This window comes from Athene cunicularia (genome assembly GCF_003259725.1).
Source record: "Athene cunicularia isolate RWA chromosome 5 unlocalized genomic scaffold, athCun1 chr5_part1, whole genome shotgun sequence".
NCBI classification, from domain to species: Eukaryota; Metazoa; Chordata; class Aves; order Strigiformes; family Strigidae; genus Athene; species Athene cunicularia.
The window spans coordinates 42703227-42729530 of record NW_020799101.1 but is presented as its reverse complement, the minus strand read 5'-3'; the positions used below and the strand labels follow the sequence as shown (position 1 = coordinate 42729530).

Below are 26304 nucleotides of genomic sequence, written 5' to 3'. Positions count from 1 at the left end.
TAGTGCTGTGTGGCTGACAAGGATTTGGAGAACTTGCTTATATTAACTTACACCAGTGAAATCGTGCTTCTACTTCTAGGGGTTAATTTTCTGCAGAGAACCTCTGTGCATTAGGTGAAACACTTTGTAGGTTAAAGTATGCAGCTTTGCTGGCGTAGGCTGAATTTGCGTTAAGAATATTCTGCTAGCATTATGTATTTTTACATGCCTTTATTGATAAATTGTTGTATATGCTGTCCAGTTTTTAGAATTTTAGTCATCTTTGTCTATGCGTTTGAACTGTTGTGCTGGAATGTGTTATTCTCTGGTTTGGTTTTGTTTGTATAAATAATGTTGGGAGCCCTCATTAATGCTGCTGCTATTTTCATTTTGCTGATCAAAGTGTCAGGCATTTTCCTGTTATTCTCTGAGCAGTTAGGTTAGTTCTGCAATGTGTCTGAGATGGGCATTGAGCCTGAGGTCTCTCATACCCTAATGGTCAGCATCCCTATTTTAATAAAGGGGGGGGGAGGAGGAGGAGGAGGAAACACTCAGGAACTTTGAATGTGTAAGGAGTTGAGCCCTAAGTCTGGTAAGAAATTGGTCTCTTGTCGACAGTTGCTGACTCTGGCTACATTAGAATTAGGGCATAAAGTGGCCAGCTTGCAAAAATGGGTTTTGTTCCTCTTGCAGTACTGTTGACTTCATTTGTGGTGTTTGTAAAGTTGTTAAAATGGTTGTCCTTACACAGGCACCCGATTATTTTTTGACACTCATTCGTGGCACCTGTTGCTGAAAGCACGTGTCAGCAAGAGTCAGTTTTCTAGTGTTGATGGGTACTCATTTCGTGTTAGTGCTTAATCATAGTACACTTTCTTCAATTTCAGATTATATTCTGAGGTTATATTCTGCATGAGTTTTCAGTTTACTCAAACTTTCACAGATTGAGTCTTCTAGTGCCTGAAATATTACAAATTGCACTGTTTTCTAATCCTTAATGGCTTCTGGAAGCTTTCCAGAGCTAACAAAATAGTGGTCTAGTCTTAGTAGTGTGTATCTAAAAATATTTACAAGCTTGGGCTGCACATTAGCAATAAGATTTACTACAGAATTTTTTTTTTTTTTTTTTTTTTTCTGAGTAGATGAATGTTGTGGGTAGCAAAGGACGTGTTTTGATGTGTTCTAACTTCTCCTTATCCCCACAGGAATTGCTGTAATTATAGGGAGAACCTGAATTACAATGGGGGACGACAGTGAGTGGATGAAACTGCCCATTGACCAGAAATGTGAACACAAGGTAGGAAATCTTGTCTTTGGGTTTGGCTTGCTGTGTATCTCTCTGTGGTGATTCTGTTACTTCTCTCCTGAAGTACACCGTAGTTAGGTGATCTCAACAGCCACACAGCATGTGTGTTAACAGATCTGAAACTGCATCAGTTCTAACTAAACTAGTGGCTGAATAATATTTATTAGGCAGAATTTAATAGCATCATAATCTGTATGGTGTAAGATTGTATGCTGAAAGATTGGTGAACTCATTCATGTGGAGAAATTTCTCAACTGTAGCTGAAACTATTGTTGGGCTCCCACCTACTGATCGGTAGTTGTTAAAGCTTATGAAGAGCACTGGGGAAGACTGGCATCTCTGTCCAGATCATTCTTGTCAGGAGTATTTTGTCTTGTTGCACATTATTCATGTAGTCATTGAAGAGAAATCTTGCAGATTCCAGTTTACTGAGCACACTTTCAACTATGATTGAAGAACTTTGCAAGATTGGTGAGTTAAGATTGTACTAGCACAACATTTATAAATATCTGACTTCTGCTTCCAGCTGTGGAAAGCCAGATTAAATGGTTATGAAGAAGCCCTCAAGCTCTTCCAGAAGATAGATGATGAAAAGAGTCCCGAGTGGTCCAAATATCTTGGATTGATAAAGAAATTTGTGACAGACTCCAATGCAGTGGCTCAGTTGAAAGGACTTGAAGCAGCTCTCGCTTATGTTGAAAATGCTCATGTAGCTGGCAAGTAAGTATCCTTTTCTTGCTCTTAGTAGGGTGTTATGACAGTTTAATGTGCTCTCTGAGAAAGGCTGCAGATAGATTGTACAGTGGCCACTAACAATTCTGATCTTCACTCTTTGGAGCAGAACTTGCCTTCTAATCTGGAGAATTTGCTCAATGGTAGACTCTTCTTGTAGATGGCCTCCATGTGCATTCTTGTCAGAAATGGCTTACAGTGTTCAAAGAAACTATTAAAGGCAATAGTAAAGATTTATGACAAGTAGCAAAAGTGATTCAGTAATTTGGTCATATAGGTGCTGTGTACTAGAATCCCTGTTCTTGTCTAACTAAGTCTATACATAAAAGGCAGCCCTTTTTTCCAAGGAGATAATTGTGTAATTCATCCATGAAATAAAATAGAGTTATGTTTATGTGGTGGTGCATCCAACAACCAGTATGAATCTTCATACCTGCCAATTTCATCACAGGATGATTTTTAGTATTGCGCCGTTGTCTAGCCTATGAAATATCCTGCTCTTCTGAGAGTGAAATAAACACTGAATGGGCTAGATCAGTGCTTTGGTCCACTGACTTTGTGACCTGATGAAATGAATAAAAGTCTTATTTAAAAACCAAATTAACACACCTAAAGCTTTGTTTAAAAACTAATGACCTTCCAAACACCTTGATTTAAAAGCGTGGTGTGAATTATTTAGCTGATTGGAAACTTTGAAATAGATGAATTTCTGTGCTGGGATTATGTGCTCGTGCTATGTTAGCTAACTGTAATGTATGCAGTTCTGGAAAATGACATTTATTTGTGGAACTTAACTAATGTATATTAATGAATGCACTTTTGAGAAAATGTCTACTACTCACTGTCTGGTATAGTCCAGTATTAGGAACATGTTAACTAGCACTCCAGTCTGCAGGAGTTCTTTTGATTAAACTAGAGGTTGAAGTCATCTCTTAAAAAAGGTTATTACCGTCAAAGTTAACTTAGAAAGTAGTCTGTATCACATGACGACTTGCTGAGTTTTAATCCATATTTTGGGTGTTGTGTGTGCTTTTGTCTGTGGATAATGGTGTAGAACATCTAATTTGCTTAAATGTTCCAAAAGTAACACACTCTTATCTTTCAGGACAACAGGAGAAGTAGCGTCTGGAGTTGTAAATAAAGTGTTCAATCAGCCAAAAGCCAGAGCAAAAGAGCTGGGTCTAGATATATGTCTAATGTATATAGAAATTGAGAAAGGGGAGGCAGTACAAGAAGAATTACTAAAGGGTCTGGACAACAAAAACCCCAAAATCATAGTTGCATGTATAGAGACACTGAGGAAAGCACTGAGGTAAGCTTTTACTTTTTAGTTCAGGGTGGGGGAGATGGCAGTGTTTGGTTTTTTTTTTTTAACTTTTTCTCTCACTCCAGCAGTATGTAGAGTCAAATTTGTTGCTTAAATCTTTATCAGGCTCTCGCTGAATAGGATGTATCTTTACTGAACTGATATTTTCTGACAACAACAGTTGAGAGCATCATGGGGCTTGTTAGATGTGAGGGATGTCTTTGTTGTACAAGCCTCATCTGGATCACTTTAGTTCAAGGCAACTGTTTACCAAATTTCTATTTTCACAATGGACCTCTGAAAGAAGGGCAGGATTAGTGTGTCTTGTTCCAGGCTGTGGAGCTTATTTACTGAATAGCTGCAATAAACTCACTGATGGGAAAACTAAAATGTCATCTTTTTAAAAAAAAAACTTTTTTAAAAAAACCTCACTGTTTTCCTCACTGGTGTGAATATCTTTAATTGGGTACGTGGTGTGTGTTTTTGGAAGAAAGGAAAAAAAAGGTCATTGCACAGTAAATTTCCATTGTCCATATAATAATCTCTTTATTAAAAAGAAAAGCTTATAATGTTCCCTAAAAGTCAAATCCAATTAAATTAAGGTGGGGTAGTTGGTTTCAAGGATTAGATTTGGAAAATTTTTTTGTTGTTGCACTTCTAGTATGTTTGCTGCCTTTGAGTGAAAAATACTGTGATTTTTGTCATTCATATACCTGGTTTATATATAAATAACTGTCCATTTGATTTTTTTTTTTTAAAAGGAAACATAATTTTGGTATTAATAGGCAGAACACATTTCTCTGATTAAAGTAGTTCATGTAAAAACTATTACACAGATGGAGATGTCTTATGCTAGGTATTCTTTTAGAGAACTTGCTGAGGCATACATGTAGATTGGCCTTGTTAAACTAACTGTTTTGGGCTTCTGTAAGAAAAATCAAAGCACTGGGCTTAGCACATTACCTTTGCTTTCTACTAAGTGGAACTACTGTCCCACATTTAAGAATATATTTTAGCTATTTTAAATTGCCTTATCTAGTCAAATGTCCTTTAAACAGTACAGTGTAATTATAAAGCTGCATAACCTTCCTCAGTATCTTTCAACTAATCATGCCTATAAGATGTGCAACACCTGCCTATTTTTTTTTCATACGCAGTATTTTATTATCTTTGAGATGGCAAGATCAGAAGTCTCTCATGGAGCCTTGTTGACTTAACCTTCATCTTCTGCTTCTGAGCTGTGTTGCTATGTAAAATTGTCTTGTGCTTTGACAGGGTTTCTGCATTGATAACAACAGTTGTCTTATGTTGTACCTAGGTGGGTAGCTTGAGTACATAACTAGTTTAGCTGCTGGTGTTTTTTAACCTTGTGCTAAAGTTTTCTGTTTTTTCTTCTGTTGTTATATGGATTAGAATTAAATAATATTCTATGAATTGGATAAAAAAATAAGAGAATTTGCATAGGCGCTTCTTATAATATGGTCTTTTTTGAGTCATGGTAGAAAAATCTTGGACAACTCGTTCGTTCATATTCTGCATTTAAATTGTGTTTTGAAGACAGGAGCTTCTTTTGTAGGTTTTAATAATATTTCTCAAGGTGGGATTGGCAATAAAATGTTCAGCACCAAAATTTTTAGAAAGTGAGACATGTAGGCTTTAGTTCTTGAGCAGCCACTTTTACTATCTTTTTCTTGTGGTACTTGTTTAGAAAGCAGCAGAAGTGTGATTGGCAGAAAGGTTAGTTCAGAATCCTCAAGGAAAAATGCTTCTGAATCAAAAAAAATTATAGCTTCTGAGGTAATTTAGATATGATGCTTTAAGAACTTTAACGGTTTAACTGTATGAAAAGACAAGAACTTCGCATTCAGCAGTGATTGAAAAAGGAAGTTTAGTGTATTGAGTTCAACAACATGTAGAACCTGCTGACAGGGAAGGGTGATTGGCTGGGGAAACTTGTTTTATGTGTCCTTTCAGCAGCACAAATTTCAACACGTGTGTTTTCTGTGATGACGACCCAGGCTCACTATAATTATCTGGTCCAACAAGTGGAAAAGTGACTAATGCTTTTACTGCGGTTTGTCTCCAAGGATAGACAAAGGAGATTCTATTCTGATTTAAAAAAAAAAAAAAGTAGGTCATACAAATTTTGGTCTAAGGACACTTTTCTTTTTCTCTTTTTTTTTCTTTTATATTTCTTTCCCCCTGGCAAGGGAACAGTTTTAAGCAGCAGATTGGATTAAGTGCTTTGAAGTAATTTCAGAGGCCTGATTTTGTAAATCCAAGCTGGATGTGGAGGGCAAATATTCTTTAAATTTTACAGTAGCTTAGTGGCTTCATAAAATAATAGCTATAATAATGATTTGAGTAAATGACAGAATCCCTAAATGTGCACTGGAAGCATTTCACAGATTGTTAAAAAAAAGTTATTTGTGGATCACTCTGGTTCCTACCTGGACACTGATGCTATTCCATGTGTTTAACTTTCAGTGAATTTGGTTCAAAAATAATCTCACTGAAGCCAATCATTAAAATATTGCCAAAACTCTTCGAGTCTCGGGAAAAGGCTGTTCGAGATGAAGCCAAACTCCTTGCTGTCGAGATCTACCGTTGGATAAGGGATGCTCTGAGACCTCCATTGCAGAACATAAATTCTGTTCAGGTAGGCAGAAAGTAGTCTGTATCCAGGCATTTGAGAAAGCACTTGCATGCTCACCCTCCCTGATCCTGTGGTATTGGGCATTCTTAAAGCTGGAATATTTGAGTAACAGCAACATCATTTTTTAGCTTCCTGTAACTTTACCAAAAACCTTAGTCCCTCTTTGGTATTTGTGAACAAATTGAATATATGTGAAGTGGTGGTGGGGAGGAAGCATCATATAGAAACTGAGGGGAGAATTTGAGAAGTAGAATGGTATTTCCTGAAGACCTAACACAAGGGCAAATAGTTACCCTTATAAAAGACTCTTGGATTGAAAGTTTTCAAGTCAATCATTTTCCTATTCTTTTTTTTTTTTCCTGAAGTTTTTCCTCTACACAGCCCTTCAGACTCGTTCTGGTGGTACTCAGGATGTCTATTCCACTTCAGGAAGTGGCATTACGTTATGGTAGATAACTATGCTATTGGAGGTGGAATATTCTGGTCTTTTAAAACTTTATAAATTATTTATGCATCTTTCCTTCCAACCCACTTGAGTTAATTGTGTTCAGGTGGAAAGCAGTAACTTTCAGGAAAAAGTCATGATTTAAAAAAACCCTCCTGTCTCCTCAAATGTAGCTCAACATGTTTGTTTTCTCTTAGTTAGAGTGTGTAATAATAGCATGCTTGTAACAAAAAGATTCCTTCGTGCTCAGCCATTTTTATTTTAAAGCTTCTATAGAGGGGACACACCATTCTGACTGTTCTACAGTTTGTTCTTATGTAAATGCTTTGCTTTGATATTGTTGTTGGTGATACTCTGTTCTGTGGATATACTTGGTCAAAAGTTTCTGAACAGTACATGTGAAGGGGTAGTCACTTTTTTGGTGGAGATAAAAGAATTTGAAAGGTATTGCTATCATGGCTTTGAAATGGGAAAACTCCACTGCTTTCCGGGAAGCATCACTTGTCCTGGGGTATGTGCACAGTGTCTCTGATGCAATGATTCTTTTCCCTTCTGGCAGCTAAAAGAACTGGAAGAAGAGTGGGTCAAAGTGTCATCAGCTGCTCCTAAGCAGAGCAGGTTCCTGCGTTCCCAACAGGAGCTGAAAGCAAAATTTGAGCAGCAGCAGGCAGTTGGAGGAGATGCAGATGGAGGTAAATTATTTAATCTCTGAGTTCCATTGGAAAGTATATCACTGGTATATTATTTGTGAAAGAATGCATTAAAATGTAAAGGTGCTTTTACTCAAACTGGTGCAAAACATGAGGTGTAGTACACAACAAGAAAACATGGCTGGAGCAAAAACTTTATATGCACCTTTATATATCTGTCCTTCAGAATAGCAAGATCAGAGCTTCTTAAACAATGAGCCTTAGGTGGTGCTGTAGTCAAAATTTCATTTGTCACTCTGCTTATATTTTTCTCTCTTTTGGTTGCAGGAGGTGATGATGAGGAAGAGGCGGTGCCACAAGTAGATGCATATGAGTTGCTTGAAGCTGTAGAAATTCTTTCCAAGCTTCCCAAAGACTTCTACGAGAAAATAGTAAGCATAAATTTAAATACTACCAGTTAATTCTATGATATGTGGAGTTAATGAGTCTTAAGACGTACTGGTATTCTGCAATATATGCTTTACTGCTATATGGATAATAACAGATTCATGTAAGTGTAATATAGACTATGATAAATAAGTCTCAAATGTTGACTTACCAGCAAGAAAGCTGTAATTTTAAGGAGTTGAGATATATCCTGGGAAAGGACTGTACTTGATATTTCATTTCAGCTATTGATGTTGAACTGTACGGAGACTTCGGCTTTCTCAGGATAGAATTAAGTTTTAAAATCTATGATTTGTGGCAAGTATGCTTCTCTAGAACTGTCTGCATTTATAAATTAATGCAAATTATTTGCTCTGCAGGAAGCAAAAAAGTGGCAAGAAAGGAAAGAAGCTCTAGAAGCTGTTGAATTGCTAGTGAAAAATCCCAAATTGGAATCAGGAGACTATGCAGACTTGGTGAAAGTTCTCAAAAAGGTAATAAAACCCAGAGTGCACATATGGTTTCATGTTTTTTTTAACTTATTTGTATTACACTTTAAAAGTTACAGCTGAGATAATATACCCAAGGAGAAAATGAAGACCTGGAACAGTTGTGAAAGTAACCCAATCTGTGGCCCACTGACTGTTCTTAAGAAATTCTTTCAAGTCTCTGAAACTTGGATTTCCGGTCTTTAACTTCTTGGGGGTTTGTTTTTCTCTTCAGGTTGTTGGAAAGGATACAAATGTCATGTTAGTTGCTTTGGCTGCCAAATGCCTTGCTGGACTAGCTGCTGGCCTCCGAAAGAAATTTGGACAGTATGCAGGGCATGTAAGTAAGAGTATGTACTTTTTTCCCTGTTTTTATTGATGCTGGACACCTTACTTTTGTTTTGGCTTTTTTTTCCTGTCAAACCTTGGTATTTATCAAAGGTATTCTTTACATAATCATGAATGCTTACCTACCTCTTAATGGAGCAAGCAGTGATATATCTGACAGGATATCTTGCAGCTTAAGGTTAAATGGACCTTGTTTATTCACATTCCACAACATGAAGATTACTATTGCAATAAATCTTCTATACTGTGACAACTCTGAATTACTCTACCATGAAATGAGCTTTATTTACATCACCTCATCCTGGAGATGCACCCGCAGAAATGCGTTTGTAGGCCACAGTGGGGAAAAAAACCTTCTGAACCCAAATTCTACTTAGCTGCCCCATGATGTATGTTTTAGGTTGGTTGGGCTTTTTTGAATGTTGGGAGGGGGTTGGTGCTGGCTTTTCTGTTTGTTGTTTGGGTTTTGTGGGGTTTTTTGTCTGCTTTAAATAGCTGGGCTATGAAGATTTTTTGTACCAAAATGATCTTGTGCCCTAGTTTAATACTCTTCTCTGTTCTCCTTTGCTACTCTTTTCTTATCAACAGTTAATATCTGGGAATACAGGGAAGCTTAACCAGTGTCTTGAAAGAAAGGGAGCTTTTAATTAGTTGTAGTTATCTCACTTGTTTCTCAAGCCTCTGTTGCTGTGTTCTTTAACCTGCTTAATCAACTCTTTCTTGTACTAAGCAAGAGTGATGGGAGTACAGTTTAGACAGAAAGAATAATGTGTTTGGCTGCCAGTAGTGTTACGTTACTGAATCTCACTGCTTCAGAGACATTCAAGTCTCCTGAACTCTGAACAACAGTTTGGACAAAGTCTCTTTCATTCTGAAAGCTGTCTAGTTGCAAGAAGCATTCTTAGACTTGATTTGTGTTTTAAAGGTTAACTCTCATAGCTACAAAGTTATATTGGAAAAGCTGAGTTTCTGAAATAAGGGTATAGCTCCGTGGTTGCCAAGCAAATGGTGTTGAGAAGATGACTCTTTCAGTACTGTAATGGCAGCTGTGAATTGCATAATCTCAGCGCTCATTTTACCAGTTTACTTGATTTTTTTGCTGGATTTGTTTACTAGTGAGGAAGATGTAGACTTCTCCTGAGAGCAGGCATTCAAAATGTTATAAAACAGAACTGTTGCTAGACTTGTGGAGTTGTTATAAACTCTATTAGTTAAATATAGGACTGTCATGTTACAATCTGCAGTCTATGTTAAAACAACAGTGATTACTCACAGTAATTGAGTGCATGTGGCCCAATTTCAATGCCTGTGACTGCCTTTGGAGCCCAGGACTGTCTTTTCTTCTCTCTCTCCCTTGCTCTCTCACATAAGATATGGCTTCTACTTTCACCGAAGTAGTAAGTGACAAAATAAGAGGGAATGGCCTCAAGTTGCGCCTGGGAAGGTTTAAACTGGATGTTAGGAAGCATTTCTTTCCAGAAGGGTTTGTGAGGCGTTGGAATGGGCTGCCCAGGGCAGTGGTGGAGTCCCCACTGGGTTGGACTAGATGATCTTCAAGGTCTTTTCCAACCTTGATGAGTCTGTGATTCCATGCCAAAAAAATATTCTAGGTGTCAGCATTTTCTAAAACAGGCTTAATGGTTTTAAGTACCTCTTTCTTATGACTTTGTTCTCTGTAGGGTTTAGGGGTATATAGCACCTGCAGTAGCATGTATGAGAGTCTTTATGCATTCTGAGTTAATTGAAGTTTTTTTAGTGCTAAAGTCTTTGTGAACAGGGAATTTGCAAGTTGCGGCCTGGCAAAGGTTACCAGCTGAGCCTAGGTCACTGTGTGTTACAAGGGGTTGAGATCTCATAGTCGGCTTCTGAGTAGAAAGTATTGTCTATGGAAAATCTATTTTGCATTATGCAAGAATTTATAACTTCTGTAAGGCATCAGACTGCTTCCAAAATATTAACTATGTTATGTTTATGAAAATCTTGAAAATAGGCTGCTTTCCACAGTTAAAAGCTCTGCATGTTTCTGGTTCGCTGACAGAAGTTCTTACTATTACAAAAATGATATTTAAATGGAACTGCTCGTATTACTGGCACATGACAATGTCTGCTAATTGGGGGAGCTTGCTTATTTATTTTATTTTTCAGCAGTAACTGACTTGAGTAGCTGGACTGGGTATAAACTGCTGTGAAATTCCAGTATGTCTTATTTTAGTGTCAAGTGTGCTTTTTCAAGGTGATAGATCAAAAAAATAGTGTTCCAGGAAGGGTTCAGGTTGCTTTAGAACCATGGTCTTGTCAGCTGTGGATCAAATGAGGGCTTCTTAATGAGCCATGCTGAGTGCTGTCAGGAAGCCGCGGAAGAGGGGATGAAGGTTATGTACCTTATTGGATTCTTACAGTATAGGAGCATACCAGTCTGTGCTGTGACATTGTTTAATTTCCGTTCTATTTGCTCTGTGATCCAGACCAGTAGAGCCAGAGTATTCACCTGTAATTATGTGAACTTGTATATCTGCCTTTTGTTTAGCTTTGCTATGAAATTGCTCAAAAATCTGTGTTTGTTAATAGAGTGGCTGGAATGAATTTAATCTTGGAGATCAGGTAGAATAAACTATTTCATACTGCTGTTGTGTACCCCTTGAAGGGGCAGCAGTGATGTCTGCATTATTTGGTTCTCTGAAAAATACCATGGAGCAGCCTTATCAGGCTCTCCAGTTACATTAGTGAAGAATAGATTGACTTTTTCTTCTGTTTCATTTTCCATAGGTTGTTCCAACAATCCTGGAGAAATTTAAAGAGAAGAAGCCACAGGTAGTGCAGGCACTGCAGGAGGCCATTGATGCAATCTTTCTTACAGTAAGCAAGAGTGACAGTTTTCCCATTATCTGAGAATTGGTCTCTAATTTTGATTTGCTTTTCTCTTTACTGAAACTAATGACTTCTTTATCCAATGCTGTAGACCACATTGCAGAACATAAGTGAAGATGTGTTGGCAGTGATGGACAACAAAAACCCAACAATTAAGCAACAAACATCTCTTTTCATTGCAAGAAGCTTCCGTCACTGCACACCTTCTACTCTGCCAAAAAGCCTCTTAAAGCCTTTCTGTGCTGCACTTCTCAAGGTAAAGCAGGAGGACTTGGTACTTCCCTGGCATTGACTCAAGTACTGTTGTTGTGAAGCATTGAATTGTTTTGGAAGAAAGATCCTTCTGGGTAGGGGTAGCCATCAGAGTCAGCTTTGACTGATGGCAAACTTGAAGGTGACTGTCAGTCATGGGAACAGTTTAGTCTCCTTTTTCTTAGCTTCTGTGAAACTGAAGGTTTAAGATAGTGATTTGCAACTATTAAACTTCTGGGCACTATGCCACTTGCTTCTTGCAGGCATCTCTAGCAAGCTTTTGCTGGAATGCTACATGTTAATCTACCATGAATAAAGGAACCATCTAGTGATTTCCAATTATACACTAGTGTATCAGTGTAAATGATAATGATGAATGTTTTTTCTCATTTCAAAATAGCCCTTTCCTTGTTATGGGAAACATCCCTGGCTTCAAAAATGGGGATTTGAACAGGGTTGCAGAACTACTTGTGAATGTTCATGGTGTTGCAGTATCTATTAAAGCATGAATGTTTACCCTCTTCTTGCTGTGTGAAAGATCCAAATATGGAAAACTGGATGTCTCTGAGAAACAGTAGACTTGATCAGCACATAGGAAAATAGAAGTTGAAAAACAACCTTTTTCTTACTGCAATGGAATGTTACAGATTATTCTGCAGTAGCTATAGATATAAGGGGATGGGATTTGTACAGAAGATGGGTTTAAGAATCTGTTTAGATATGAGCTGCAAGTCATATGATACAAGTTGTCTTTCTCTGTAGCATATCAACGATTCTGCTCCTGAAGTAAGAGATGCTGGATTTGAAGCATTAGGTACTGCCTTGAAAGTGGCTGGAGAGAAAGCTGTGAATCCTTTTCTAGCAGATGTAGACAAGCTAAAGCTTGATCGGGTGAGTTTGTTATAAATGTTGTAGAAAATGCTCCGTTTACCCATTTAAGATGCATTTTAGGCTATAGAAGACTAAAGAGAATGCTTTAGCTAATGACTTTCAGCATAGATTTTTGAAATTTTTTTTTTACTTAAAAGTTACAGATGTTGCAGGGAATCTGAAAATCTTTTATTGCTAGATTGTCAGGCATTTTTAATTTGACTTCCAGTACCTAAAATGCATTAGTAGGCTAACACTGCACCTTTTCATTCTTATGTAAAATATCTGTTTGTCTTTAAGGCTATATTATCTGTGAGGTGGCCTGTGAGGTTTAATTTCCTTTTTTTGTTGGTTGGTTTTGGGGTTTTGAACACTCTCTGTCTGAAATAAAGTTTAGAATTTTATGTCACAAGTACATGGTCTAATTCATTATTACTAGACAGGATTTGGTATTAAAGACTTATTTCCGGTAACAAAGTTTTCATGCTTTTGCATAAGCTGTCAGGTTTGACTGATTTTTATAATTTGAGGTGCTTAGAATTGCTCTTTAGAGCATTTCTGAGTACTGGGGTGGGGGTGTCAATGCTTTCTATGTTTATAAATCCACTTTATTTTGAACTAGGAAAATTACTCTAGCAGTACAGTGATGGCTGGTGCCACTGACTGGTTAACATTCCTTACAGTAGTAACACAGGATAACAAAAATTTTGTGAAGTAAACAACTGAAACTCTTCATGTTCTTGCCAAAGTAGTCAAGTTTGAGCCGCTGTTGTTGAAGGGAGATTGTACATCCAATTGTGGTAGCTAAATAGATTTTTTTTTTCCCCTCCTCTTCCCTTTTTTCTTTTTTTAACTGCTTGTCAGATTAAAGAGTGTGCTGAGAAGGTAGAACTGGTTTATGGTAAAAAGACAGGAGGAGCTGCTGAGAAAAAAGAAGGCAAGCCTATTACTGGAAAGACTCCTGTTCTTTCAGGGACTGGTGGAGATAAAGAAACAAAAGATGCAGCAACCAAGCCAGGACCACTGAAAAAAGCACCTGCTGCAAAGGTAAGATAGATTGCCAAGAGATTGTGTGACAATCACAGTTGTCTGTGATTGCATTGAATAGTTACTTATTGAAGATCAAAGGTGGCCTGTTGAACATCTCCTTCCACTGAGGGATTGCTGTCCTTATGTAGGAGTAGGTGAGCCCAACAACATAAAGCATGTGGGACTTTCCAAGAATGCGCTTAATGAAATCTCAGTTTTTGGTGATACAAACTGTCTTGTCATTTATGTCTTAATACCAGATTTTGATGTTGAAATAGTGGTAGACCACTGGAGGCATTCAGAAGAGCCTCAGATGTAACATTAATGTGCTCTGTGGTGATTAATATTTGGCTGAATTCAGTGTCTCTTCCTGTACCTACCAAGGTTACTACTTAAGTGTTGAGTATTGTCTTCAGTGTTGTTTTTAGCTTGTTACCATAAATAATTTGAACCATTAGCCTATATTACTTCAAAATTATCATTTAGATTTTAAAAATGGACCCAAGTAGCATAGACGGTCTTTTTAATACCCTATTTACTTGTCCAGGTGGGAAACCTGGAAGTGAGTAGTAAAATGGATCATATTTTTTTAAATCTGTTGATACTCTGGTAGCTTGGAAAAGTATCTAATCAGTATCCATAGAATATATAGATGAATTATTTCCTGAACCTTCACAAATACATACATTCTTTACCTTTCCATCTTTCATTGTTATGCATGTCCCTGTTACGCATGTCCCTGTTACTGTACATGTTTTATAAAACCTAGTAGTCTAAAAGCAATATAGAAATTAAATAAGCTTTAGCAGAAAACTATTTCTTTGCCTTCAGCTGTTATGGTACTAGAGAGGTACCTATTTTTAGACATTAGAATGTAGAGTGTGGAAAAAGAGCAGTTCTTTTGGTACCTGATGAACTAGAGATGTGTTTGATCTTGGCTAACTGACACATTTCCTTTCTAGACTGGAGTCCCACCAAAGAAAGGCAAACCAGCTGCATCTGCAGGTACAGGAGGTGCTGGGGCTAAAGGCAAGAAGGGTCCTGAGACCAAAGAAATATTTGAATCCGAGCTCTCGGTGAGTGTTCTGCTATTCTCTGAAATATGAAGTCCTTTTTATAAGTAGCTTTAGTTAATCAGTTCTTCAGCTACTACAGAATTTTTCACTGAAGTTGGGGATTTTTTTTTTATTAGGACAAGGGAAAGCAATACATTTAAATAAATGGAATTCATAACTGGTGAAACAGATTGTTGTAGATTGAAACAGATGTTTAATATGTTCTGGTAAATACACCTGTTGTTCAGGCTGTTCTTGGTACCAGGTCACATAAGACAGTAAACAATAAATCATGCTAATATAATAGGGTGTATCATGTAGTTCCTGAACTAGGAAGAGCTGAAAAAAGTAATGATATGGCTACTTTATGTGTAATTTAGGATGCATGATTTGCTTGAAGGTGTCTGTTATTAAAAGCCTGAGAATACGGAATTCTTAAGCTTACTTGGAAATCTGAACTAGACTACAGTAATAACTAAACAAACTAATTCAAGTTTATTCTAGGCTGTTCACATTCAGTTATGCTTTAAGAAAATTATTGAACTTTACATGTTAATTGAGCATCTGCCTGTCTTCTTGGTAGGGAACCATAAGCTGTCTGTAGGTCGAACAGTAGCAAATAGCTATTAAAGCTTTGCTAGATGTAGCTGTAAGGTTGGGGTTTTTTGACTGTCAGTTACCTTTAGGGTGTTGCTTAGAATGAATACTTTCTGTTATATATTCAGTTTGTGTGGTGGAAAATGAGTATACGCTTCCTGAAGGGGAATACAGACATCAGTGAAAAGAGAAGTTTGTATCATTTTTCATATACTAAATAATTCTTTTTTGCTAAAATGGATGCAGAAGATAAGTATTCTCCCATTTACCCTCCTTAACTGATTCATTGCTGTGAATGCTTATTCAGACTTCATACAAAACTATCTTGAAAATTTTAGGTTACCTCTGCTTGATTCTGTAAGTAGATGGTGACTGCTCAGGATAATTTTTTATGTTCTTCACAGACTTTTCAGGGTTTACTGCTCTGTTGCAGTACAACTTAGCATTTTCCTAAATTCATAAGGCTCCTAAACTATGATCCATTCAGAATCTTTCACCCTACAACAGAGACCTTTTTTCATATTTTGTGAATGCACCATAGTGGAAGGGTTGTTCCAGTATATTACCTGTCCTTAAGGCAGCTGCCCCACTCTGGAGGGATACAGTGGGGTATTAACCTTGTTCTAATCTGTCTGTAGATAGAAGTATGTGAAGAGAAAGCTGCTGCTGTTCTTCCAGCTTCTTGTATCCAGCAGTTGGACAGTGGTAACTGGAAAGAAAGGCTTGCCTGCATGGAGGAGTTTCAAAAGGTAAGTTTGTAGCAGTTGATAAGAAGAGAGGCAGGTAGTAAAAGAGCAAGAAAGCAATCATTTCTTCAACTGTTTAGGCCTGGTAGGTCTTTTAGGACAGACCAATAGTAGTGATATGTCAGCACGTCAGATGGATTAAGGAGTACTTGCAAAAGGCAAGTGGCTTAGATGGTTTAAATTGGCTGTTACTCTGTAATGATAGGGGAGTAAGTGGTCTAGTGTAATGTAGATAGTTAATGCTTTTGTCAAAAATATTTGTATGTGAAGATGCATAGAAGTAATTTTAAAATACTAATAATTCTAAAGCCTAGTCTTAAAGGTAAATAGATTTAAACAAAGTTTTGCAATGACTGGGCAAAGCCAGCTGCAAGTAAGTCCCTCCTGATTGCATGTTGGGCAACAATTTATCAATACTAAAATTTCACTTGACAAACATGTGGTGTCTGAAGCCCTGTACAGTACCAGCAGACTTCAGAGCTGGTGACGAGTGCTTCATGTAGTCACAAACAAAAAAAGCATAGTGTGTAACTCAAATGTGAAGCCCAGCTTTCTTCTCATGGTATCCATCACCAGACCATTGAGAGTCCACATTCAGAAAGGCATCAACTGTAGATGTATAGATAGTTCATACCACTACACTATTACACTTGCAACTGAGTTTTAATATCGTGGTGGAAAAGGTGACTAACTTAAATTATGAAATGGTGACTAGCTGCACTGAAGTGCTGCTGCAGAAGCCAGCTTGAATTAAATTTAAAGATGTTATGGTTTCAGTGGAATGGGTAAGACAAACAAGTGAAAAACAGTAATTTCAATTATGTTGAGGTTTAATTTCTGCAGTGTGGTCAGCATTCCAATTTGAAAGGTGCACAGTATACCTAAAAAAAGTCAGCTTAGGGTTTGTTGGTTTTTTATCTGTTAAATTCATCGGGCTGGAATGGCCAGTTATGGTTGTAAGGACACTTGTTAAAGAACATACAAAGTATAGCAATGTGAATGCCGTAGTTTAAATGATGGCTCGGTACCTGTAAAATGGGCTCCTTGTAAAAGTGTGTCTTGCAGTAAGGCTCTTCAGGTAAATTCTTATGCTGAGAATGTCTGCAGCTTAGTTCAGTATTAAAATATTTACAGGACAGTTGAGGTAATTTCTGTTTGTGTTTGGGGTTTTCTATCACTTGTGACCCACTGGCTAACTTAATGTTTATCCTTTAGGCTGTTGAGCTTATGGAGAGAAGTGAAATGCCCTGCCAAGCCCTAGTAAGAATGCTGGCCAAGAAACCTGGTTGGAAGGAAACAAATTTTCAGGTAATAGATACGTTATCCTTTAGTAACAGTCCAGTAACTTAATGTAAGTTGTGTTTCCACCTAAAAGGCTGGAGGTGCATATATGTCACTAATGACAATCCTAGCACCATGACCATGGTTGTATCTGTAGTCAGTGAGAATATAAACTCTGAAATTAAATTTTATTTCTGCTGATGGTTGAGACTTGGAGACAACATTTGAAGATATCCAGGTGTATATGTATGTGTACGCATGTGTGCAGATGTGTGTGCATATGCAAATTCTAAAAGTAGATAGTAGCTGTCCAGTATTACTGTGTATGTATATAGGCATATAGATATAAAAATATATATTTGTGTGTATAATCATACAAAACCATATATACACATGTGGGTATATAAAAAATGTATTTGTGTAACAAATGTTTGTGTGAACACAAACATGTATATATGTGTATACACACAAATACATACATTTTATATTTACACTTGAGTTTACCCACAAATAGTTCTATTTAATTTTTTATATATCTATAAATACATAGAATAAAAAATTTGGACTAAAATACACGAAGACATGAGTAACTTCCTTGCTGTTATGGACATTCCAGGTGATGCAGATGAAACTGCATATAGTCGCACTGATTGCACAGAAAGGAAACTTTTCCAAAACTTCAGCACAAGTCGTGCTGGATGGTCTTGTAGACAAGGTTGGTGATGTCAAATGTGGGAGTAATGCAAAAGAAGCCATGACAGCAATAGCAGAGGCGTGTCAGTTGCCATGGACTGCTGAGCAGGTGAGTCAGCAGCAGAGGTATTCTTCTAGTAAATAAAACCAGTAATACTACATGGGGTGTAATACTATGTGTGAGAGGAGTAAATTCTAAACCTTTGATTTTTCTCTGTTGCCTGAAAGTGATTTCTTTTTCTCAAGATATCTCCTAAGGCACAAGTTAAATACTAGTTCCTACAGAAGAAAAAATAATGAGTAGCAAATCAGTATTTCGCTGAAATGCTGCCAAAGCAGATACACATCCATAATAAAGATATCTCTGGCTGCCTTTAAGTACTTTGGGAACTTCTGCTTCATTTCATTTGCAATCATATTCTGCTACAGTGATAAATTTTTCCTCATATGTCACCCCAGCTGTTTCTGTTTACTTGCAGTACTCTGTGTTCTTGCAGGTGTCTTCACTTCTTTTTTTTTTTTTATATATAGTTCTTTGTCACCTGCTTTGTCAGTATGAATTTACACTTAACACTCTTCTGTTCCAGGTTGTGGCGATGGCTTTCTCTCAAAAGAATCCTAAAAACCAGTCAGAAACTTTGAACTGGCTTTCAAATGCAATTAAAGAGTTTGGCTTTTCTGGGTATGTCTTTTATGTAAATTGCTAAGAGAAACTTGAATAAAAATATTTCTAATTTAGGACTAAGAATCTGTTCTTCTGTCAGATTGGTTTGAAAATGGTGGTTACAAGTGCATCTGAACTCTTGTTCCATAAACTCTTATGCTAGGTGCTCTCCTAGCTCTAAATGTGTAATTGAAAGTGTCTGACTAATAGGATATTGCACTGCTAGATGCTTTCTTCATCACTTGGTATTCTCTGAAGAGCATTTTCCTTTATATACTGTGGGAGTGTGGTGGATAAGGAGCTGTGGTATTGCATGTCTGTTGTTTCCATTCTATTTGGATACACCTGCACTCAGGTGGATTGCTATAGTTCAAAAAAACAGAACCTGACAGCCTGCAGAAGAGTATATACCAGCATGCTTATTGCTCTCCTTTGGAGAGATTTTTGAGGCTGATAACAGGATGAAGTTTTACGCAACAAAATGGCCCTTATTGCATCTGACACTGTGAGGGTAAGAAATGGATTTTCCGTCAGAACCAGGGATAGCATTCCTTAATTTTTAATCACCAGTCCCTTAACTGAATGTGGTCAAGCATATCTAATGCAGTTTATTCCTGAGAACAAAATTTCTAAGCAGTGAAGACTTCAAATATTAATTTATTTGACTACTTGGGCAGTTACTGTGCCCGTCCAAGTTGTTTCAGAGATGTTAAATGGGTAGTAATGTTGATTAAGTCTGCAAAATAAATTATCTTTTTCAGTAAATTTCCCCAAAAGTATGTATTTCCAGCAGGGTAATCTATGTGTAGATATCCTACTAGACCAGCAGTGTTGGAGGCTGCACAAAGGAAGCTTTTGTGATTGCCTGTTTTCTATCAAATTCAGTAGTGGTATAGAAGAGTCAGTAATCCAAACCTTCCATTCCCTTGTAAATTTCTTGGAAACTTGTGCCTTTTTCTGGAAGATTCCAAGACAGACAAGCAATAAAATAACCCCAAACAACTCACCTTTATTATATAGCCATGTTTCAGTGCTTAAAATTATTCTAGATTCATCCCTCAGAATTTTTAGTCATGACAGTCATGTGGGTGATGTAATTTAAAAAACTTCCCAGCTGTAATAATAACAGTCTTTGATACAAATTATTTTATGTTTATGGTATTGATTTTCAGAGTAGACTATCCAAACTGATCTCTTTAGTTATTTAAATAGCTACCATCTACACTGTACCTGTGATATTATTTTGTAAGTGCAAATATCTTCTCCTTGTAAGTTAGTTGCATGAATCTGTTCTCAGCACATTGATTTTTTTTTTATTTTTTTTTTTTTATTATTATTTTGGCATATTGTGATGATTTTGTTTCTTGTTGGTGCTTTCTGTGTTGCATTTTACTTATGGGGGATATTTTTCCCACAGACTGAATGTCAAAGCTTTCATCAGTAATGTGAAGACAGCTCTTGCTGCAACTAACCCAGTGAGTAAATTTAGAATTTTAATCATGAATTATTATCAATCCTTAATTTGAAGACTGAGTGCTTTTATCCTCTTTCTGGCAGGCTGTAAGGACTTCTGCCATTACCTTGCTGGGAGTTATGTATCTTTATGTGGGACCACCTTTGCGAATGTTTTTTGAGGATGAGAAGCCAGCCCTTCTCTCCCAGATAGATGCAGAATTTGAAAAGGTATGAAGTGTAGCTCTCTTACTATGAAGTATCACTAAAACTACTTGGAATGTGTAGTAACACTGTAGTCCAACATGTGTTTTTGTAAGTGAACCAGATGTTTTTAAGACAGTTCACCAAAGCAGCTGCAAATTCATTCTATCTAGCTATGTCAGTAGTCACTTTTTCCATTACAAACTTCTAAAAGTTTCTGGTTTTGTTTGAACAGCATGTTTTAGAAGCCTGAGACAGCGCATTTGTATCACGCAAGTGCTTTTATTTTTAATGTAAATGTAAAACAAATAGTTGTTTCTGATTTTTCGTGTTGCTTGCAGATGCAAGGGCAGACAGCACCAGCCCCAACTCGTGGCATTTCTAGGCACAGTGGGGCAGGTGAGGATGATGGTGAGGAAGAGGAACAGGAGGATGTTGGGAATGATGTTGTGGATCTCTTGCCAAGAACAGATATTGGGTAGGTTTGGATTCTACAACCTGAAGATATTAATCCACTGCAATGCAAAACTTTGTGTTTATAAATATTTTCTAAGGAGAAATCTTTGGTGTTAAAAGCACTCAGATACTAAAAGACACATAACTTAAGAAAATGAGCTTTTTACCTTTTTTTCCCCCTCTTACAGTGATAAGATCACAGCTGAACTAGTGTCTAAGATTGGGGACAAAAACTGGAAGATCAGAAAGGAAGGTCTAGATGAAGTGACAAGTATAATAAATGATGCTAAGTTCATACAGGCAAACATAGGAGAGCTTCCAGCTGCATTGAAGAGTCGTCTCAATGACTCCAATAAAATCTTGGTATGTTATTCAAAATCCTCTTTCAGCTGTTTCCAGCTTAGATCTTAAGACAAACTATCATTTCTGAACCTTTCTTACTATTCAGTCTGTTAGTGTCATGAAATCAACAGGTTGAAAACAATGAACTTTATATTTCTAGATCATATATTTGCCTATTTTTATAAATATTAGCTTTTGTCTTTGCTTTGTATTTTAAAATGCCTTTGGAAAAGGGAAAATGTACCTCTACTCTGAATGCAATATAAGCAAATCTAAAATAAAAATGAAAAAAAAACAAAACCAAAAACCAAACAGCGAAAACCAACAAACTAAGAAGTTTGAATAATTGCTCTGCTTGTGATAAAAGTCCTTGTTTTAAAATATTTTTAAGTTAACCTTTAATTTACTCTGAATATAGAAATAATTTTTATCTACCTGTGTGATGAATTTGAAGTCTGGAATAGAAACCATTGAGCAGGCATACTGAAGTAAAAGCCTAGGTGTACAGCAGTGTTACTTTTCCCTGTATGACTTGGAGTTTTGTGCACATGGTTGTAACAGTATCTTAATCACAGCCTCTTCTTTTATGTGCAGGTGCAACAAACACTGAGCATTCTTCAGCAGCTAGCAACAGCAATGGGCCCCAATATCAAACAGCATGTGAAAAACTTGGGCATTCCTGTCATTACAGTCCTGGGAGACAGTAAGGTAGGACACTCAAGATCATCTTTTTTTTTGCTGCTCACTATCTGAGCTATGCATGAGAATAACTACTGCTGTTTGGACTTGCTTTTGAGAGGTGGATGGTAGTTAAAATTTCATTGGAAGCTTACAGATTTTGGTTTTTTGCAAGGTTCTTGCCTAAATGACAACTTATTATCCAAATATGTATGTGTTCCTGAATATATGTTTTGCCTGAGATATATTCTACTGCATGTAAATAAACCTTGTCAGTGTTATAATACAGTTTTTAAATTAAATGTGGTGGCTGCATGCATACTTCTAATGTTGAAAATATACTACGTTAGATCCTGATCAAATTTACTTGGTGAAGCTGCTTGTGGAACTTCTGTTCTTTTAGCATGTATATCAGCGTGGAGTCCAGTGTACAGTGTTGTCTTTGTGTCACTGTGTAGGAGACCTTTGAACTGTAGGTGGAAACAGGACACTTTCCAACTAACACTGAAGCTTGTATGATGTCCGTGTTGAGCTTGTCAAGATGCTATGTCAAAATCAAAGCTAGGACCATGGGAAAGAAGCATTTGAAGCATTGGGGGAAGGAGGCTTGGGAATATGCCAGTGTTTTGTATCAGAAGTCACAGGCAGTTATCGGAAGTGGTGTACTTCAGGTATTTCTACTCTGAATGTGAGTAGGAAAAAGCAGAAACTGGATCTACTCTGTCCCAAGTGATGAAGGGACTAGGACTGGACCTAAGGCTAAATAAAAAACTCTTAGTTCAACTTGTTTTTTCACTAAGGGTCTTAAAGAACTGAGATTTTACATCATTAAGTTGTATTCTTTTTCTTCATTACCTTGAGGAAATAGCAGGTTCCCTTCAGTTCCAACTACATGGTTTAAAGATGACCAACTGTGATTAACTTGTACTGTTAATAAAATGCGTAATACCAGTGCTGCTTATAATGCTGACAGAGGATTGTATACTCATTCAAACATTGCTACAGTGGTAACTTTTTTTGATGTACTGCAAGATTTACCCAGTTTTATCCAATTTCTGGAGTTTTTGAAGACAAGGATCCTTTTGGGGCCCTACTTTGAAACGTTGATGATGGACCTGCTGAAGAGTTGAGGAAAATCAAGAGCTTATAACATGAGTGAAGACAAATTAAGTTTGGGTGATGGGAACCAAGGCCTTGTCAGAGAGGCTGATGAGCATCTATTTATCTTCAGTACATGATTTGTTTCTTTTCCTCAAATAAGATCAAAGATAGGACAGGTTATTGAAGGATGCTCACTTCTGGTTTAGATATATGCTTGGATGTTACCTTTACATTTAAAATTGATTCATACTAAAAGTAAATGAGTTTTACATTATCAGCTTGTCCCAGAAATTCAGCCTACAGGAGTGTGTCATATGTATCGAGTCACGTCTATACTGATAACATTTTGAAGAACCATGGTTGTTAAGTATTGTATCTGACTTCTTGTAAGTTCACATAGGTGCTTTAGAGAAGGATGCTGGTCTATATTTTGCTTGGAAAAAAAACACTAAAGATGGAAATTCGTAGGAGTTAGGGCTCCCCTGTTCCTGACTTGACTTGCTCATGTGTGTCCTAAATAAGAGTGCCCTAATAACAGGCTCCATAACCCACTTGCCTTGATTTATGAATGTGCTAAGTCTATTTTAAGCATTGCATAAATCATTAGTCTTATTCTTCAGCTTGTCTGAGAGTTTGGAGACTCTCAAAAATCCTCATCAATGAATGCTAGCAGGTACAAAGTGCTTTTAAAGATATTCTTTATCCCTCTTTATTAAATTTTTTTTAATGATGATAAAGCATAGTGTCTGATTCAGTGATTTTTGCAGTTGATACCATCACTAAAACTAAATCAGTCTGAATCCTAGACTTTTCAAGCAGTGAATAAAAATAGGTATTTTAAAGCCTGTGATGTAGAAAGTTTTCATGGGGAAGGATAAGTCGGTTACCTATTTCGTTATTCTGACCCCTTTTTAGGATTATTCTTCTTAAATCTTGTTCTTGCTACAGAATAATGTTCGTGCTGCTGCACTAGCAACTGTGAATGCCTGGGCTGAACAAACTGGCATGAAAGAGTGGTTGGAAGGGGAAGACCTATCTGAAGAGCTCAAAAAGGAAAATCCTTTCCTAAGACAAGAGGTAAACCTCTGAACTAAACCTCTACTTATGTGTGTCTAATCGGCATAACTTGACTTGATATGGATTATGTTTGTCTATGGAGACTGAAATGACACAGTGCTGCCATTACATGAGTAAACAAGTAGCTGTGTCTTCATACTGACATAGAACTGTTAAACCACAAAAGGCTAATAAGCTTTCTTCCTGAATGATAGCTGTCATTCAGGTTTCAGTGCCTCTGAAATGAAATTTGTCTGTTTTGACCAGCATTTTAAGAGCTAGTGTGTTTTTCCTCAAATTAACCACATGGTAATGAAGGTCAGAACTGAAGCATAGGCATTAATATATTTGAGGCTGACAAAAGTGCAGCTGAAATTCTGATGTTTCTTTTGGAATGAAGAAACAACCCAGGCTGTCTGAAGAGACCAGACTCCAGGTTTTAAGTACTGTACTTTGAAATTTATTTTTTTTAATTGCTCACTTGAAGGTTGGTGTTGGTTAAGAATATTTGTCTGAACAAATGTTGGGGTGCGTTTTCTTCCTACTTATATAGATGTATGTGAAGGACTACTATTCAGACACATGTGGCCTGACAGAGCACTGTGAGCACATCTTCAAAAACTTAGTTTAAAACTTTCTTTCAGCTTCTTGGTTGGTTGGCTGAGAAGTTACCTACCCTCCGTTCTGTTCCTTCTGACCTACTCTTGTGTGTGCCTCACCTGTACTCCTGCCTTGAAGATCGGAATGGGGATGTGCGTAAAAAGGCTCAGGATGCCCTGCCATTCTTCATGATGCATCTTGGTTTTGAGAAGATGGCAAAAGCCACTGGCAAGCTGAAGGTATTTCTGTCACTAAGATTAGATAATGTGACCTTGAATGAGTGGATATTAACAAGTCACATTCACAATCTCATGATATGCTGTCTTGAGTCATGTAAACTTGTCTGCATTGAATATTTTCAGAGGGGCTGAAAATAGTATCAGGAGGCTGTGAGTTAGAGCTTTCTCTACTTTAGAAAGACTACTGCCACCACAGGTTTATTACTGCAGGAGCCTGAAATTTATTCAGTCTGCTTTTCTTCTGAAAAAATCAACCTGCATGCAGCTTCCATACCAGTTATTATCTGGCTCTGTGCCTTTGAACACATGCTTTAAGATGGCTTCTAGCAGTCTGGTGTATCTTATGGACCATTGAGTGCTGTTAGGGCACTTCATTAACATCATAGGACTGCTCACCTAGAACAGATTACTGGTTCACATGTTTCCTATAGGTCTTGCAGAAGAAACTGAATAGAAAGATATTTTATCTCAAAACAGAAATATCTGAAAATGTTGATGTTTTAAGATAAGCATCCTGGAAGATGCTAAACAGAATAGCTTGTTTCAAACTACCGTCTCTTTCATTGTCTGTGGCATGTATTAGTAATCACTATCACTAATCTTTCCAAATTTATCATCTTTTTTTCCCTTTCTGTTCTCTAGCCAACTTCCAAAGACCAGGTACTGGCCATGCTTGAGAAAGCCAAAGCCAACATGCCAGCCAAACCGGCTCCTCCTCCTAAAGCATCTTCCAGAGCGGTAGGAGGAGCAGCTCCAGCCAAATTCCAACCCGCATCAGGTAACGTCTCTTACATTCTGGGAGATGACTGAGAAAAGGGTGGTTTTGAAGCTTTTTGATGTGCCAGAGGAAGAAACATACTTAGCAGGAGGAGAGGAATTCATTGTCGTTAGGGTTACAGATAGCTGTAGATTCTAGTGAGTTCTGTCTGCAGTTCTGGTCTTACTTGCAGTTGAGTCAGCTTGCAACGTAGGAGGGTTTTTCCTTTCCACACAACCATCTGTCAGGTGCTCTTTGAAAATATCTACTTGGTATTGAAGCTAAAACCCATGGACTAGAGGGTCATGGGGGATTTTTTTGTAATACTAATCTAATTTTAACATAACATTTTTTAAAATGCTTTCACATTAATTTTTATCTGGACTTATTTCCTTAGTATAGTTCACTGTGGGAATACCAGAATGCTTGTGCTGACACAAAAGCGGGTAACGGGATTAGTGGACAAGTGATTTGAAGAAGCAGTCCTGCCTTATCTCTCTGCTGGGGCTAGCTTGCATGCTCAAACTGGGTGCGACTGTAGCTCTAGACATTAGCCTGCATGGGGTGTATGTGTGTGCATTTTTAAATCGCTTTGATAATGATAAATTTACTAATATATGATGATCTTATTTCTGAAAACTTTGTATGCTAACATGGAATTTAAGGAACTTCTTTTATGGGTCTAAAATGCTCAGACCTCTGTGTGATAAGCATATGTTCATCCATGAACAGTTTTTCTTCTGTTTTAAGAATGCTAAACTGTGCTGACCTAAAGTGCGCTTGCTGGTAGTTTGAAATGATATGTTGTTTCTCCAGCACTTGCTGAAGATTCAGGGTCCAATACCATGGAATCCAAGCCTGATCCCAAAAAAGCCAAAGCAGGTGGAGCCTCCTCTAAAGCTAAGGTATGTTGATTTTATTTTGTATCAAATCACTTCTATGAAGTTAATAGCTGTAATTCTTTAATGTAGAAGAGTATAGCCCTTGCTAAGGACTGCTTTTACTGAGAATATTTGGGCTTGTCTGAG

General features: G+C 37.3%; 1 protein-coding gene across 2 annotated transcripts in view; it reads left to right on the top strand.

Annotated features, from left to right (window-relative positions):
- Positions 1-1179: 1179 nt before the first annotated feature.
- CKAP5 (cytoskeleton associated protein 5) overlaps positions 1180-26304 on the top strand; it is a 45131-nt gene continuing 20006 nt past the window's right edge. For both annotated transcript variants that reach the window (XM_026849396.1, XM_026849397.1), the window contains exons 1-26: positions 1180-1276; positions 1812-2005; positions 3123-3329; positions 5811-5982; positions 6984-7116; positions 7402-7505; positions 7881-7994; positions 8224-8328; positions 11103-11192; positions 11296-11460; positions 12219-12347; positions 13191-13373; positions 14318-14431; positions 15646-15756; positions 16969-17061; positions 17651-17836; positions 18315-18409; positions 19809-19866; positions 19949-20074; positions 20389-20525; positions 20692-20866; positions 21440-21553; positions 23573-23701; positions 24325-24519; positions 25162-25297; positions 26093-26181. In XM_026849396.1, the coding sequence (XP_026705197.1) occupies positions 1220-1276; positions 1812-2005; positions 3123-3329; positions 5811-5982; positions 6984-7116; positions 7402-7505; positions 7881-7994; positions 8224-8328; positions 11103-11192; positions 11296-11460; positions 12219-12347; positions 13191-13373; positions 14318-14431; positions 15646-15756; positions 16969-17061; positions 17651-17836; positions 18315-18409; positions 19809-19866; positions 19949-20074; positions 20389-20525; positions 20692-20866; positions 21440-21553; positions 23573-23701; positions 24325-24519; positions 25162-25297; positions 26093-26181 (3411 nt within the window). In that variant the 5' untranslated portion in view covers positions 1180-1219. The remainder of the gene's footprint in view (positions 1277-1811; positions 2006-3122; positions 3330-5810; positions 5983-6983; positions 7117-7401; positions 7506-7880; positions 7995-8223; positions 8329-11102; positions 11193-11295; positions 11461-12218; positions 12348-13190; positions 13374-14317; positions 14432-15645; positions 15757-16968; positions 17062-17650; positions 17837-18314; positions 18410-19808; positions 19867-19948; positions 20075-20388; positions 20526-20691; positions 20867-21439; positions 21554-23572; positions 23702-24324; positions 24520-25161; positions 25298-26092; positions 26182-26304) is intronic.